This window comes from Prionailurus viverrinus, chromosome B3, assembly GCF_022837055.1.
Source record: "Prionailurus viverrinus isolate Anna chromosome B3, UM_Priviv_1.0, whole genome shotgun sequence".
NCBI classification, from domain to species: Eukaryota; Metazoa; Chordata; class Mammalia; order Carnivora; family Felidae; genus Prionailurus; species Prionailurus viverrinus.
In genome coordinates, this window is record NC_062566.1 from 57,625,312 (window position 1) to 57,641,598 (window position 16,287).

General features: G+C 57.1%; 1 protein-coding gene across 1 annotated transcript; it reads right to left on the reverse strand.

Annotated features, from left to right (window-relative positions):
- Window positions 1-1,675: 1,675 nt before the first annotated feature.
- DLL4 (delta like canonical Notch ligand 4) lies at window positions 1,676-10,999 on the reverse strand. Its single transcript, XM_047864453.1, has 11 exons — window positions 10,585-10,999; window positions 10,204-10,473; window positions 9,644-9,701; window positions 8,530-8,793; window positions 8,044-8,104; window positions 7,826-7,956; window positions 6,111-6,280; window positions 5,723-5,942; window positions 3,871-4,573; window positions 3,245-3,353; window positions 1,676-2,748 (listed from the first exon to the last, which is right to left on the reverse strand). Exons 1-11 carry the CDS (start codon window positions 10,648-10,650, stop codon window positions 2,743-2,745), a joined length of 2,058 nt encoding a protein of 685 aa, XP_047720409.1. The 5' UTR covers window positions 10,651-10,999; the 3' UTR covers window positions 1,676-2,742.
- Between the last annotated feature and the right edge of the window lie 5,288 nt (window positions 11,000-16,287).

Genomic DNA, 16,287 nt, shown 5'->3' on the forward strand with positions numbered 1-16,287 from the left:
GGGCATTTGCTAAACCATGGAGAGCATTTCCCAGTGCTCTGTTTGGCTTTGTTTCTGTCAAGCCTGGGACCTCTCCTGTATACCTGAAGACTCCCATCAGGAAAGTCTTGGGTTACCTATGAGAAGGGGCTGGACCCTCAGGGCGTGACCTCCAGGCTAGGGATAGGAGGGCTTCTGCTGTGGCCTGTTCACACCCCAGCTGCTTGGCCCTGCTTCTTCTATGTCACTAGAAGTGGGGATACAGGTTGGAGCTGCTGAATCCGAACCTGTGCTTAGATCCCCTTTTTCCCCAGAAAGCCTATGTGGTGGGCTCTTCCGGCTCCCTGGCTAGGGTATCAGAGCCAGTGAGTGGGTCTGGCTAGTCAGCTACCCTCCAAGGCTCTTCTCAGAGGGGCTGACTGCTGGTGAAGCTCAGCACAGCCTGGCTGTGTGGACGTGCAGGCTCGCGGGTGTCCTACCTGTCCCCCACATGGGAGCCTCGTCATCTGCCTTGTGTCCCAGCCCAGTTTCCCCAGCCCCCAGGGCCCGGGAGCTGCTTTCCTGTTTCATTTTGGGCAGGAAGAGTGAGGTCGTGTTGTTCTTCCCCCTGCTGCCGGCTCAGGCTGTGGGAACGGTTCCCTGAATGCTTTCCTGTTTGATACCCTGTGTGTGCAATGAGGGGAACAGGGAGCAAGAGTGAGGCTTGGAGCGTGTGGGTGAGTGTGGGCGAGCTGAGGTCCCTTGCTCCCAGGTCTCTGGCATAAGCTCCCAGGTCAGGGAGGTCGAGAGCCCACTGCAAGAGGGCACTGCACACACTTGGACTCCATGGGGAGCATCTGGTAGGCCTATGTTGCTTTACTGTGGACAGGCTGAGCTGGGAGCATCTGCTTGGCTTTTTGCCAGTAGCTCAATTTTTTCGTCATTTATTCTCCATGCCGTATGCCTGTGGCTGTAGAGAGAGGACTGTGGCCCCCTACGGACCACCCCTAGGACCATCCTGCACCTTAGAGGAAGACAGACAAGAAGTAGAGACTGAAACTCGCTCATTAGTGCCTCAGCCAGAGAAATCTGGTCCCAGGGAAGGCTACCTCCTCCTCCTCTCCCTGCAGTCTTCAATAAATTCCTGTAGCTCTGGGCGGACCAGGTGTCCAGACTCAGCACCCTTGCCCAGCTGCAAGGAGTGCAGACCTAAGGTAAGGCGCTCCCCACTAAGACCAGTGCCCTACTGGACTGAGAAAAGAGTATGTAGGTGCCGGTCCATCTAAAACCCTGCAATGGCAGGAGAAAGGACCCCATTTGGTTCAGAGACCCCATTGTCCAATAAGTGAATCCTTTTGAAAAGGGGAAAACAGGAATTTCCCCAAATTCCTCTATCTCCCAGGCTGACTAGGGAGCCCCACAACTTTCAGGCTTAAGGAAAGAAAGGAGGATAATTCAGGTCAGGGGGCATATCCCTCAAGTTATGGTGGAAACACAGGGGGAAAGCCAGCAGGCGGGGAAGGCTGGCATAGGCCTGGGACTGGATGGTGAGACGGGGCTCTGCAAGGACTTGGAAGGAGCCCACCAGGCCAAGCCCAAGTGCATGCACAGGTCCTGGGGGTTCTGGCAGGGCAGCCAGCAGCAATATGAGAAGGGGAGTCAGAGAGGATAGAGAGAGGATTCCCACTCTGCCGTCACAAAGACAGGACCCAAGAAGTAATAAACTCCTGTACACGTCTGTTCCATATTATAAATACACATTATATACAAAATAATGTTATAAAATGTAGAAAGGTCAGTGCTTCTGATTCTTAAATTATCGAAATACTAGACTCCAAAATAAACTACAAAAAAACAAAATAAAAACTCATATTATTGATTTCTGAAGATCGGCTTCAAGGGCGGTCTGGGGGCAGTAGTAGGTGTAGGCTCAAGGCTGTAGGAATGGTTTGAGGGACGAAAGGGCCTAGGCGGCAACAGCACCTCACTTCTCCCTCGCTAGAATTTCCAGCATCACTGCCCTGAGCTCCCCAGTTGGGCCTGGTGTCCCTGGCTGACAGATGGGGCATGCCCTCCACCTGTCTGCTCACAGGAACCCAGAGGCATGCAAGGCCGGAGGCTGTGGAAGCCAAATGAGTCTTACCAACAGCCCTTCCCAGAGGGCCCTGGCCAGGGAGAAGCTGGAGCGGAGTTATGAGCAAGGCCCACATGCAGTGGTTGCAGGCATGGGGCAGAAAGTGCTCCTCCCGCTTCAGGCGCTCACCTCACCTGCAGGGCAACTCCTGCCAAGAGCCGCACCTGGTGGTATCCTGGCCCACAGATGTCCCTGCCCATACTGGCCTCCTCTCTCCTCTCTGATTTGGACCCAGCTGTCACCATGGAGCCTGGGCCAAAGGCACTTTTGGAAACACAGATGCCAGTGGAGGCCACAGCAGCTCCAGGCCCCAGGGGACCACAGCCTCTCCCTCTGGAACAGAGGCCAGATCCCCAGAGGAGCCCTCTGAAGGCCACAGCTGGCAGGGCAGGTCCCAGTGGCACCTCTCCTCTCTGTTCCCCTGGCTGGCACGGCCGCCAAGCTGATGCCAGACAGACACCCCAACGCGTGGAAGGGTACTGCGTCTCTTGGCAAGTTCACAGTCTGTCCAGGTCATGCCATTCCCTCTTCCTCCTGAGAGCAGCACGTTGCATATTAAGAAATGTCCCATCCAGGATGCAATGTAAACAATGCAGAAGGAAGATCCAGCTGCTGGGGCAAAGCTGGGATGTCCTGGGAAGGCTCCTGCCTTATACCTGGGGATCACGTGGAAAGTGGGGAGGTAGGTTACCCTGGAGCACTGGCACTGCCTCCAAGGCTACCCTGGGCCTCCCTGAGAGAAGCCACTCAGCCAGCTGGGGTAAAGAGAAGAAGGTGGGGCAGCCCTTCCCAGACTTCTGCCCTGATACATGCACTGCCTGGGAGCCTATGTTCGTGAGGTGGGCCGGTGGAGGAAGCAGCAAGAAGGGGCAGGAAGGGCACACTCTCACCAACTGCTTGAAAGCAGTGCCGGGGAGCTGGCCAGGTGCCGTGGTTGCCCAGCCCAGCACTAACATAGCAAGAGGAGCTAGGCCCAGCTCCTGTTTCACACCCTCTGTGGCAACGAGGCCAGCAGGGACCCAAGAGCCACTGAACCTGGCCTGCCAAGGAGGGGTTCTGACCCACCCGGGGGTTGAAAGTAACCAGGCCTCTTTCCCATCCCCAAATGGCAGGTGGGGACACGCTGGAAGGGAAGGCGAGCCCAGCACTCACCTCTGTGGCAATGACACATTCGTTCCTCTCTTCTGATATCAAACACACAGACTGGTACATGGATTCCCTGGGGGAGCATATCGCTGATATCCGACACTCTGGCTTTTCACTGAGGGAACACAAGACAGGCTGGTGAGAGAGGGATGGGAGAGGGATGGGGGGGGCAGATGGAGCGCTAACTTGGATGATGGAGAGCCAAAGGGCCCTGGCAGGGGTGGCTCTGAGAGGACACAGGGACCAAGGATGCCCAATGCTAGCCTGGGGGAGCAGTTAGGAACAGCCCCTTATGACAGCCACAAGACCCCCAACCTTACCAAGGTCTCAGGCCTGAAAAAAGCCAGCACTGCCTCTACAGGCAAGCCATGCAGTGGAAAGATGAAGTCAGAAGAGACACAGTGTGGACATTTGACATTTGTGAATGAATGGATGAATGAATGCATGAGGAAGAGGCATGAAGGACCCCCTGGCAGAAATCTTGTTGGAGGAGCTTTCTGTCAGTAGCAAAACTCCCTGTTTGTTTAAAAGCAGTCAGGGGCCTGGTGCCAGCCTTCTGCCTGCCCTGGGGAGCCCAAGGAGTACCATGCAGGGCTCTGTGGCCAGACCCTGAGCCTCCAGGCGCTGCTCACCTGTGTAACCTCAGTGGCGCCTTCTCCCCTAAGCTCTTATCACTGTGGGAATACTTCCCCGCCATGGTCCCTCGCCCCAGAGGCCCCGGGGCCAGATTATAGTCCAGTGTGTGGTTCTGTTGTTTGCCACAGTTGGACTTGTCCAGGCCACAGTCCACTTCCAGCTCCTTCTTCTGGTTTGTGTTCTTGAGCTGGGCTGCAGGGATCAGGTTGTCCTTCTGGAAGTCTGACAAGTTGTTCATGGCCTCCCTGCCACCATCATCAGGCCGCCGAAGTCGCAGCTGCCGCACTGCCACTGCCACCATGCCCAGCAACACCAGCACCACCACCAGTCCCACGCCCAGAGAGACAGCCACCCAGGGGAAGCTGGGTGGCATGCTCATAGGGAACTCGCAGCGGCTGCCCACAAAGCCATAGGGACAGTTGCAGACGAAGCTGTCCCGGGAGAGGCCAGGGTAGCAGGTGGCCCCATTGAAGCAGGGTCCTGAGACACAGGCATCACCAGGAATAGGCACCTCGCAGCGCCGGCCAGAGAAACCAGCAGGGCAGGTGCACATGAGCCCATTCTCTAGATCATGGCAAGTGCCACCGTGGGCACAAGGGCTGCGGGCACAGTCGCTGATGGGGAGTTCACAGTGGAGGCCTGTGAATCCAGGACGGCAGCGGCACATGCGGTTCGGACCACGGTTCACGCACTGGCCCCCTGTGGGTATATATTGGGCACAAGTCAGCAATCACCTTGGAACCCCCCTGGTGCAGTGCATAAGTGCCCTACCCAAGATCCCACTACAAAGAGCACTGTACCAAGGGTCAGGAGACCTGGGCTTGAGGGTGCCTCTGGCTCTGTATGCCTCAGTGAGCTCATGTATAAAAACTACTGGCATCTTACAGGGCTTCACAGTAGAATCGAACAGGTATGCTTGGATTTGAATCTCAGCTGTCTCCCTCAAGCTGAAGGGAACCTGGCACCTGTTGCTTTGCCTTATTCTAAGCCTCAGTTTCCTCACTTGTTAAATTAAAGTGTAATGCTATCCCCTCCATAGGAGATCGCTGAGGGCTAGGTAGAATGATGCATGAAGGGAGGCGCACATGCCTACTATATAGTAAATGCTCAAATAAATAAATGTAATTATCAGTTAATAGAATTAACACAGTGATTAGCTAGAGAACAGACTTCATCTCAGCCCTTCCAACTCGTCTCCAACTCCTGAGGCTTCTTTCCTGCATGGAGCTACCTGCCTGCCTCACGGAAGGTCACCAGGAGGCCAAGGAGACAAAGATAACCAGCATGACTTGCACCCCTAAAAGATGCTGAAGATTTTATTTTTAAAATTTTTTAAGATTTGATTTTTAAGTAATCTCTACACCCAACACCGGGCTCAAACTCAGATCAAACTTGCCCCAAGATGCTGAGCGTTTCAGATGTCTTGTGCCATGCCAGGTTCCAAATGGCCACGGGGCAAGGTGACACCTTCAATAGTAGGGCCCTGACTGTGCCAGCCTCCCTCTAGGAGGGACACAAGATCTCACATGTCCCTCTCCCGAGCCCAGGACTTCCTGGGGAGGGCCAGAGGCCACCCAGAGCCAGGAGAGGGCTCTGATGTGAGGATAAGAAGTGAAGCAGGGTACCCATCACTCCTCCTCCTAAAGCTTGCACCCACTGCCCACCTGCTCCTCTTCCAAAGCCACCCAGATGATTACATAGGCTCTTCACTGTCCAGAGCAGGTTGGGACCATCTCAGCCTGCCTAGAGGGACAGACCCGGCCTCGCTCCTCTCTTGACCGTCCCTCACCAGAAGGCGCTCTTAGTCCTAAGACTGGCCCACTAGGTTAGCAAGGCAATAAGACTCACCATTGGCACATGGGTTGCTGGTACACCTGTCCACCTTCTTCTCACAGTTGGAGCCCATGAAGTTGGGGGGGCATTCACAGGCATAGCTGGCCCCCTGGTTGCGCTCCCGGCAAGAGCCCCCATTGAAGCAGGGTGAGTCTGCACAGCTCAAAGTGCTGTGTTCACAGTGCAAGCCATAGTAGCCCGGGGGACACAGGCAGCGGTAGCCATCCTCCTGGTCCTGGAGAGAGACCAAAAAGGGGCAAAAGTCAGACCCTGGGGGGTAAGGATGCTAGGCGCTAGACCCCACCTGCCCACAATGTCTGCCCATGGCTGCACGTCCACTGGCCGCCTGGGGTAGGCATGCCTGGGCACTACCTGGCCAGATCACCGCCAGCCTGAGGCTCACCTTACAGCTGCCTCCATTGCGACAAGGGTTGCTATCACACTCGCTGAGTTCCAGTTCACAGTCCACGCCAGTGTAGCCTGGGCGACAGGTGCAGGTGTAGCTCCGCTGCCCACTGTTGGAGCACGTTGCCCCGTTCTTGCATGGAGAGTGGTGGGTGCAGTAATTGAGATCTGTGGAGGCAGGAACCAGCCAGCTGAGGAGGGCTGTAGAATGCTCCCTACCTCCAGGCTCCATGTAGTGCAGGTTCACTGTCGGTGTTTGGCCCAGAGGCTTCAACTCAAAGTTGTCCTGACCCAACTACCCTCCCTCCTCCTCCAGTCATGTACATCAAGGCACCTTGAACCACATCTAACTGGTGCAAGCAGCCAAAGTTGAAAAAAACCACAGATGGGACAATTGCCTGCTAGGAAGCTTACAACCACTGGCCACCAGGGTAGAATGAAGAGAAGGAAGAGGAGTGGATGGCAAGGACACATGTTGAGGGGGAAGTCAGAAAAGGTTTCAGGGAGGAGGGGCAGCTGAGATTCACCTGGAAGGAGGGATAAAATTTTAACAGGTAGAAATGGTAGAGAGAGGCCAACGCCACTGTAAGTAGCGGCCAGGTATTTTAAAAAGGGAAATGTGTTACGAGAGTATTTTGAAATATAAGTGTTTGTTTTCTTATTTGAGAAGGACAGGGAGGGAGCAAATGTAGAGCAAATATAGAGACTGTAAGGGCTATGTTTACATATGATGAGTATATGACCGTGTCACCTGGGAGCAAATGTGGGAAGAGGAAAGAGAATGGGCAGGAACCAGGTGTGTATGTGTGTTTGGGGTCTGGGAGAGGAGGGAGAAAGCAACACACACACACACACACACACACACACACACACACACACACACACACACACAGAATACAGGGGCTGAATTCCAAGCCCCTCATTGCCAGCAAGTCAGAGCCTAGACAAGTTCTTTCTATCCTGGCAAGCCCCCTGCCCACCCCTCCCAAGCCTGGTGCTGGTGTCTCCATGGCAGCAGCCACCCTATTTGACCCTGAAAATGGGAGACACATGCTGCAGCTGGCTACCAGGATGAAGGAGAAGAGGCTCCCTCCCCCCCCCCACCCCACGGTTGGGGCTGGCAGACTCCTGTACAGCCAGAAGAGTGACCAGCCGCCCTCCCCAAACCCAGAACTTGACTGTGGGCTCAGGCAGCTGCCTGGCAAGTGCAAATGGGGAAGAACAAGGGAGGCTGTTTCTGCCCACAGCAAGAAGTCGGTTAGATGTCACTCCGCCCAGAGGCGCAGCTCACCCACAGCCTCGGGGCAGCTGGTGGGCACACCCCACCAGACAGCTGTTTGAGGGAGAGCTGCTCAAACAGGGCTGGCAGGTAAGCAAACACTTAGGGGGTTAATAGGTAACTACAAGGTAGAAAGAGGAACTAAGCCCAGCATCCCTCCTCCTTGGCCTTGCTGGAATTTGAGTGCAACTTCCAGGCTGCCAACTTGTCATCCTCTGGGCTTCACCAGCCACCCTGCCTCCCCAGCACCTGAGCAAGAAGGACCCACAATCTCATTCTAGGCCAATTGTCAGGATCCTTAAAAGTCCCAAACTCCTTAAAGGATACTGGGAAAGCCAAGTCAGTGGTGGCCACATAAGAATTGTGACACTTCTGGTTCCCACCCCGTGCCCATCTCTCTCATGCCCTCTGCATCTCTCTTTGCCCTGACTCACCTTGGTCACAGAATAGGCCCCCCCAGCCCTCATCACAGGTGCATTGCCAGGGGATGCTGCAGGTGCCATGGCGACAGCCATTGTGGGGGATGCACTCATTGCACAGGCGTCCCTGCCAGCCTGGGCGGCAGCTGTTGAGCAAAAAGAAAAGCTGACCATGAGGTGAGGGCTTGGCCAGGAGACAGTTCCCTCCTCACTGCTTCCTGTCCCCTACTCACATGCATTCTGCTGGCTTGCTGCAGTAACCATTCTGTTCATGACAGCCAGAAAGACAGACAGCTGAGGAAAGAAAACAGAGCTGGGTGAGGGTGGAATTCCAAGGACTCTGAAGCCCGACTCTCCCTCTCCTGGCCCTGGGGCTGCCCCCCAGCTCTACTGGGCTCACTTCCCACTCCTGGCCTCCCAGAGGAGCCATGGGGGCATAAAGGGAAACAGTGGCACAGGGAAGGAGAATCCAAGCTGGATGGAATGCAGTAACAGGGTCATTTGGACTCTGGCAAGATGGGGAGGAGCACTAAGAAGAGAGAGGTCAGAGTCCACACCTGTCCTAAGCATCCCCACCTGTTCCTGAGGCCCAGCTAGTGGGCAGCCCAGAACTGCTCAGTGAGGGAGGTAGGCTGTGGCCGGAGAGAGGCCACTGGGTTTGCTCCAGGGCCCCCCCCGCCACACACACACACCAGGTAGACAGGAGCTTGGCTGCTTACGCTGTTCGCAGTACTCCCCAGTCCAGCCGGGCAGGCAGGACAGGCTGCCATCTGGCTGGCACACGTAGTGGCCGAAGTGGTCATTACGCTTCTTGCACAGGCGTGAGCAGCTGTCCCCATAGTAGTTGTCACTGCAGATGACCCGGTAAGAGTAGCGCAGCCTTGTGGGAGGGCTGGTCTGCTCGTCCAATAACCAGTTCTTGCCCACAGCTAGGGAGCCCTGGATGGCGATCTTGCTGATAAGCGCGTCTGGTGGCAAGGCCTCTGAAGGGGCAGAGGGCCAGGTCAAGGAAGGGCAGCCAGTCCCTGAGAGTGCCAGCAACTGCTGGATCAAACCAACAGTCCAGATGATCCCCACCTGCCAGCAAGCACAGGCCAGAGGAACCCAAGCGACCCACTGCTTAGCTTCTAGGTGTGTGTGTGTGTGTGTGTGTGTGTGTGTGTGTGTGTGTGTGTGTATATGCACGGGTGGGTGCTGAATGCCTGATACCATTCAAAAAAGGGACAATAGAAGGGTGTTAAGATATCCCAGTGTTCTGGAGGCAGACAGACCAAGAAAGAGGAAAAGAGGTCAAAATGAGGAAGGAAAAAAAGAGAGAAAGAAAGAAAAAGGAAAAAGAAAAGAAAGCCAGGCTGGAAGGACACTGTGAGCAAGGGGTCCTCTGGTGCCCATTCAAGGGTTCTGTCCTCAGAGATGGGTAATGCTTTTCTTTTTCCTTTTCAAAGTGAGAATTGTTGTGCTGCTGAAATATCCTTTTCCTCTGTGTCAGAACAACATCCCAAAGCCATTATTCCCTTTCCAAAGGAGCGGAATTCGCAAAAGGTGTAAAATACAGGAAGGGGCCCGTCAGCGGCGCTGGCAGCTTCGGCCTTTCTCACCGCCGTGCTCCCCGCGTTCCCACGCCAAAAATAACCCGCAGGAAACGCAATTGTGCTCAGAGTCCAGGCAGCGGGCGGAATCCGAGCATCCAGCGCGGGGCGCAGTTCCAGGCTGAGCTTAGCGTCCTGCCCCCCGCCCCCCACCTCCACCCCGCACTTCCCCCGCCTTTTACAGGTTAACTCTTTCGGCGCTGCGCTGTGTCGCCCCCCTGTGGCGGCAGAGCGAGCTACTCACCTGGCCTCAGGTCGTCTCCTGGCGCGTGCCAAGCTTCGATGATGAGTGAGAAGGTACCCTGGAGGCCAAAGGAGGGGGCGGGGGAAGACAGAGAGAGCGCGAGATGAGCTAGGGGGGAGATGGGGGTGCCTTGCGGCAGCGGGTTTAATTAATCTAATTGCAGGATACAGTTACGGCTCCCGGGTCAACATAACGTGTCTGCGCGCCGCATCGCGGGACCAGGGAATATGAGAGGAGAACCCTGAGTGGGACAAGGGTTAGGAGATAGGGGAATGTTAGCGAGTCATTCGAAGGTGGGAAACGCGCCGGGGTAGTAGGTAATAAAAATCATCCCAAGAGTTGGGAGAAGAGAGGCCTTAGAACCGGGAAGAGGGAGCCTGGTGAGAGCTTTCCTGAGGATGAGGTCCCAGGAGAGAGTCGGAAGAAAGTGTCAAAAGAGAGCGCCCTTTGTTTTTTGTTTTGTTTAGTTGGAAGCGAGGAAATCTGGGGAGAGGGCTTTGGGCCCAGGGAGCCCCCTTCACGTCTTTCGTGACCTCCCAGTGCTCCCAGGCTGTGCTCACCGGCCAGGTGAAATTGAAAGGGAGTTGAAGAGGGTTGCGTCCCCCGCCGCTACTATCGTCCCCGACGGCGAAGGAGTTGGTGCCCAACACAGGCGTCGAGACGCTGCCAAAGGTGCAGGGCCCGGGCGAGACGACCGCCTGGAAGTGCTTAAGGCAGACGCGGAAGAAGGTCCTGCAGCCGGGTTCGCACGGCCGCCCGCTAGCCAGTACGCCGCGCTCGTTGGCAAACTCCTGCAGCTGCAGCTGGAAGACTCCGGAGCCGGCTGCGCGCTATTGCACAGAGACCGAGGGAAGGAAGAAGGGGAGCGGTCAGCTCGGCAGACGCCCGGGGCTCAGGCTCAGGGAGCGGCGGGAGGGGGTGGAGGGGGCGCGGGACGTTACCTGCTGCCAAAGTGTCACCAGCAGCAGTAGCGCCCAGCTAAAGGCGCTACGGGACGCGGCTGCCATCCCCTGGAGCGTCGCTCTCTCCCCGCGCCCGCCCTGTAGCTGGCTTCGTTTGGGACGCCGCTTTCCCGCGCGTCTATCCGCCAGAGGGGTCCCTGAGAAGCCAGGCTCTTCTGGGGCTTTCCTCCCGCTTGGCCTTCTCGCTAGCTCTGCTCCAGCTGCGGCGGTAGGTAATCCAGGTGAGGGCGGCTGGGCGGTGGCCGGACTGAGGACGTGTCCTCGGGCTAATCCTGGGGCTGCAAGCGGGCTAGTGCCCGGGTACAGCGCACTGAGGCGGTTCGAGCTGCGGCTCTTGGCCTCGTGTTTCCAGCTTGCGCTCTGAGCCGCTACTGAAACCTGCGCGCTCGGGAGCCTTCCTTATATATATTGGCTCCTCTCTTCGCCGCCTGTCACTCAGAACCCATGGTCACTCTCCCCTCCCCTCCGGGCCTCCAGCGCTTCAGCCCCAGCACGGCCTGGAGGGGGCCTCCGCCCCCGCCATCCCCCGTCTCCGTCAGCCAGTCAAACACAGGTCCCCGCCCCTCAGTGGCGCTCTCAGCCCCTAGGTCCCCTAAGTCTGCGCGTGCCAAAGTGACCAGTTCTCCGCGACCAAGGGGTTACGGGTCGAGACCCCGGCGATGGGAGGAGGGGGGAGGGCCTGGGGGAATGGGGCGGGAGGTGAGAGAGTGGTTCCCGGATGGTCTTGGAGGCGGAGACACTGGGGAGTCCCGGTAGGCGGTCTGTCAGCAGCCGGCGCTAGTTACCTTCAGCCTTTGAGCAGGTAAAAGAAACTTAAGCTCGCAAAGCGAAAATAGCACGGAAGGACTGGGATCTTCTTCTTCCCGGAGCTTCGGAAGCTGTAGTCTCCTCGGCCCGCAACCTGTGAGCGCCCACCCACCTCGCGTCCCCAGCGCAGCAGGGAAGCCAGCGGACGCTTTAACCTCTCAGTGACCACACTGGCCAAGGCGAGGGACTTGAGTCTAAGACTGTGGGGCTCTCAGGGGCTCCCACCCTCCACCTGGTAGGCGTCTCCCTCCCTACTTGCGGGGGGCGTGTCCAGCGCGTGCCTTCTCCCTTCTGCCCCCAGCCTGGGTTCCACTGGTGCCAGCCCCTAGACGCGTGGTCCGGGAGATGAGGGAAGGGGGCGTGGTCCCCGAGGTCTGAGAAGGGGGGGGGCGCGTCCTCAGCTGTATGGTAATGAGAGTCTGACCCCGCCTCCAGCGCCTCGCCTCACCTGGGTTCTGCTTCAATTCCACTGCCCACCGTCTCCCCCCACCCCAGCAGCCCCAAGCCCCTTCCCGCGTCCTGTCGCTCCGTTGGGGCAGGGTGGAACTCCCCCGGCTCCAGCGTTGGCTCAAGCCACTGGAGAGTCCTGGTGAGGGGCTGAGGTCGGGCAGACCCGGGTCCTCTCCTCATAGGGGCAAGATGCAGAGTGGAACTGAAAGCGCGCGGACTAATTTGAGTTTCAGGCGGCTTCACCCGTCTCGCCTTCGCGGCTCCCTTGGGTGGCCCCACTTCTCCGAGCGGCGGCAGTGCAGCTGCTTTCCCGGAACCCGGCATGATCCCCGGAGGCCTTAGACCGGGGAGAGCCGCCTTCTCCCAGTCTCGGGGGTGCTGGGGATCTCTCTCTCTGCGACGCTGAGGGCAGCGGGGGCCCGGTGGCTTCAGCTGTCAGCCCGCCCGCACAGCGATGGCTGTCGTCTAGCGATAAGATCGGAGCGGGGGTGGGGGAGGGGAGAGGCGGTGGGCAGGGACGCGGCGCGGGCCCGGGGGGAAGGCCGTAGTGGGGGGGGAGGTACGGCAGTGGAGCACAACAGCTGCCTATGCCTCGCACGGTCTGATTTTTTTGAGTTGTGGGTGGTGTTGGAGGATTGGGGGGAAGGATGAGAAACAAGAGGTTGGGAGCGTGGGTTGGGGGAGGGGCGAGATGAGGAGATGGGCTCCGGGGTCCCCCACGCACGGCCACCCCTCCCAGCCACCATCTGGCGCGAGCGGGTTGGCGTGGGGAACCGAGGTGGGGCGGGGGGCCGGCAGATGGGCCCAGGCTGCGCTCCAGAGTTAATGTAGGTTATGGGCAGGCGGAGTCCCCAGGCCCGAGGGAGGGGGAGCCCAGGGCTTGCCTCCCAGCGATCCTGACAAGTGGGTTCCCCACCCTCTCTCCACCCATACTCTATGATCCCTAGACCTGCCTAGGATGCCAAAGAGTGTTCCTCGCTCTCCTCTGAGCTGGCATCCATCCCTGCCTAGTTCTGTCCGCTTCCACCTCCAAATCCTAGCCTAGGAGTTCAGAAGAACTCACTCCTTTTCTGACTCTGGCGCTTGTCTGACCCTCAAGAGACACATCCAGCCCTATGGGATGCATCTTGCTCAATACTGGTAGATCTGGAACACTCTCTACCCCTGTTACACATCCTGACTAATGTGCCCCAAAGCACTTTGCAAATAGTCAAGGACCAAACAGAGGTATTATTATCCTCAGGGATGCAAAATGCAAGAGATCCCAGAGACCTAGAAATCCTCTTTGAGGAGGAAAGGGTTAAATTCTCCTCATCATCAAAAGGCATTTATGAAGCATCTATTTGCCACTTGGGCACTGTCCCAAAAGTTCATTATCCTGCTAAGATGCCACCCTTGGCCCTGAAAAGCCACCAGTGCTCCAGTCTGCTGGAGTCCCTCTTTGCCCACATTTGCTGAGCAAGAAAGGGTCCTGCTGCAGGCCCAGAACTGAAATGCAAATATCCACAGCTGGGACTCCTCTCTTTTTCTCCCACTCCAGACCAGAAGAACCCAGCATGTGTCCTGGGGGCCACCAGGAGCAGGAGGCCTTGAGGCCATCGGAGGCTGCAAATCACATGGAGTTGGACCCACCTGGGTGTCTACTGCCCCTGCCCCTATGCTGATGCTTGGCATGGGTGCAAGCCTCAACTGACGTAGGCTACCCTGGACTGACTGTGGACCTTCTAAAAGTCCACTGGCCCTCATCTGGACTCGCGCTGACAACGTCAGGAGCCGGAGCAGGGTTCAGTCCTGGCATCGTGCAAGGCCCACAGCCTCCCCTGCAGGGCACTTCTGCTTCTGTTACCCTCTCCTTTGGCTGCTGCACACAGCCCCCCAGCAGGCACCACCCACACCTGGGACTTTGAAGCGCCAAGGTTGCCTTCCAGCCATGCCCCTAAGCTGACCCCGGGTTTTCGGGGTACAACAGGGGATGTATAGAGCCTCTGGACCCCTCCCCCACTAGGTAGCCTTGCTCGCCCCCCAGCCCCCGAGCCAAGAGCGCAGCTCCGAGGCTTCCAGCGTCTTTTCGCCCTCCCCCTACTCCCGTTCTCCGCCGGGCAAACTGCGCCCAGGTAGGAGCATGGCTGAGGCCTGGCCACAGAGCCCGCTGGGCAGGCCAGGGGCGGGGGAGCGGGCCTGGTTTGGGCGGGGCGCTTAAGCCTTGAGGGGCGCCGCTGCGGTCGCTGCAGAGAAGGGGCCACGTGCAGGGAGCCGCGGCCGGGGAGCTGCACAGAAGGCGGGGAGATTTGCAAACTGTTGCTGCCACATGGCTGCTCCTTTCGATCCATTCACATTGAAATGAGGCCGGCGCGTGCCTCATCTGCCGCAGGGCGCTGCCACGCGTCAGCCCGGCCCGCCGCGTGCCAACTGGGGCAGTGGGGCTGGCAGGGCCTGCCAGCCGTGGGGGCGCAGCCCGAGCCCTGAGGCCAGGAGGGGGGAGGGGAAGGGAACCGAGTTATCCTAGCCGCTCAGGCGCCGCAGTTTTTCGCGGACCTTGGCCCTGCAATTGGGATCGAGCCGACGAGAAAGGCCCGGGACGGACGGGTTTCGGAGGGGGGCCAGGATCGATGCCGCCGCTCCCCGCAGATGCGCCCCGGCAGCGCTACTCTCCATCTGCCGCTGCTCGCACCTGCCGGTCAATAAATCGATTTTACAATTTAATGCAGCAGCTTCCCGCCCGCCTGGGACAGATGCCGCCGCAGAACCACCTCCGCCCTCACCCCTCCCCTCGAGGGGCGCCAGCGGTTAGGGCAGGGATTCCCGCTCGGCAGGCGGTGCCCCGCGGGGCCTCCTTCACCTTTCTCAAGTCCCTACAAGGAACTGCGCAGGGTCTTTCCCGCGGAACAGAGTGGGTTTCCCATAGGACAGGCCTGAGGCTGATGGAGGAGAAAAGATGATGACATAGCGGTGGCCTTGAGGACTCATTTGGGGGCTTCATGGGGGAACAGGATGCAGTGGCTGATGACAAGATGTGAGAGCCCCTGTAAGGAGAAAGGGGTAGGACCTGGGGCGTGGACGTCGAGAGACACTGAGTCCTGAAGCCTCTCCATGACAGCGATGCGGGGAGGGCTGAGCTGGAATGGGGGCCTCTCCCCAGCGCCCGCTCTGGCTGAGTCTGGTGAATAAGCATAACATGGACCTGGTTTTTGGCACTTCTCAACCATGTGATCTTGGGGCTTGTAATTTATTTTAATTTAATTTAATTTAATTTAATTTTTTAATGTTTATTTTATTTTTGAGAGGGAGGGAGGGGGAGAGAGAGAGAGGGAGAGAGAGAGAGAGAGAGAGAGAGAGAGAGAGAGAGAGAGAGCCGGGGAGGGACAGAGAGAAAGGCGGACACAGAATCCAAAGCAGGCTCCAGGCTCTGAGCTGCCAGCACAGAGCCGGACATCGGGCACGAACCCACGAACTGCTAGATCATGACCTGAGCTGAAGTTGGCTGCTTTACCAACTCAGACACCCAGGCACCCCTTATTTTTTAATGTTTATTTATTTATTTTTGAGAGAGAGAGAGAGACAGAGAGAAAATGAGTGTGAGCAGGGAAAGGTCAGAGACAGAGAGAAAATCCTAAGCAGGCTCCACAGTCAGCACAGAGCCTGATGCGGGGCTCGAACTCAACAAACATGAGATCATGACCTGAGCTGAAATCGAGAGTCCAATGCTTAACTGATTAAGCCACCCAGGAGACCTATTTTTATTTTATTTTTTAAAAAGTATTTTTAAATGTTATTTTTAAGTAATCTCTACATCCAACATGTGCTCAAACTCGCAATGCCAAGATCAGGAGTCACATGCTCTACTGACTGAGCCAGCCAGGTGCCTCTCTTGGGGCTTGTAATTTAACTCTGACTCAAGCCCCTCAGTTTTCTGTGCAATGGGGATAATAATAATAGTGACTAGGGAGAGTGACTGAGGGACTATATCTCATTACACATTTGCAGGGCTCAATAAACATTAGTTGCCTTTCCCTCAGGTGACATCCTGACAGCTAAGGGCAGACTTGGAGTAGAAGGGAGATCCCTGACATCAAATGAGGTCCAGGAGGAAGGGAAGAAAAAGGGATAGCTGGAGGCAAATAGTCATAAGGGATGAGGCAAGAAATCAAAGGGCAGAAAAAAAGCAAGGAAAGCCAGGTGGGGCATGGAAAGGAGGTGGACCTAGTAGAAAACCTTGACTGTAAGAGTCTTTTGTGGGAACAGGATATGATAAGGTTCTTGGCTGGAGGGAGAAGACTGAAGCTTGAAGAATGGGTTTGGAGAAGAGATGAAGGTTGGAAGAACCAACTGCCCATGGCCTTGACCTTCCAGAGATATTTCTCCTGCTAGGGCCAAGTGTGGGTCCTAAGATGGCAGCCCTCCTCCTTCATAGGGTGTTTTAAAGCA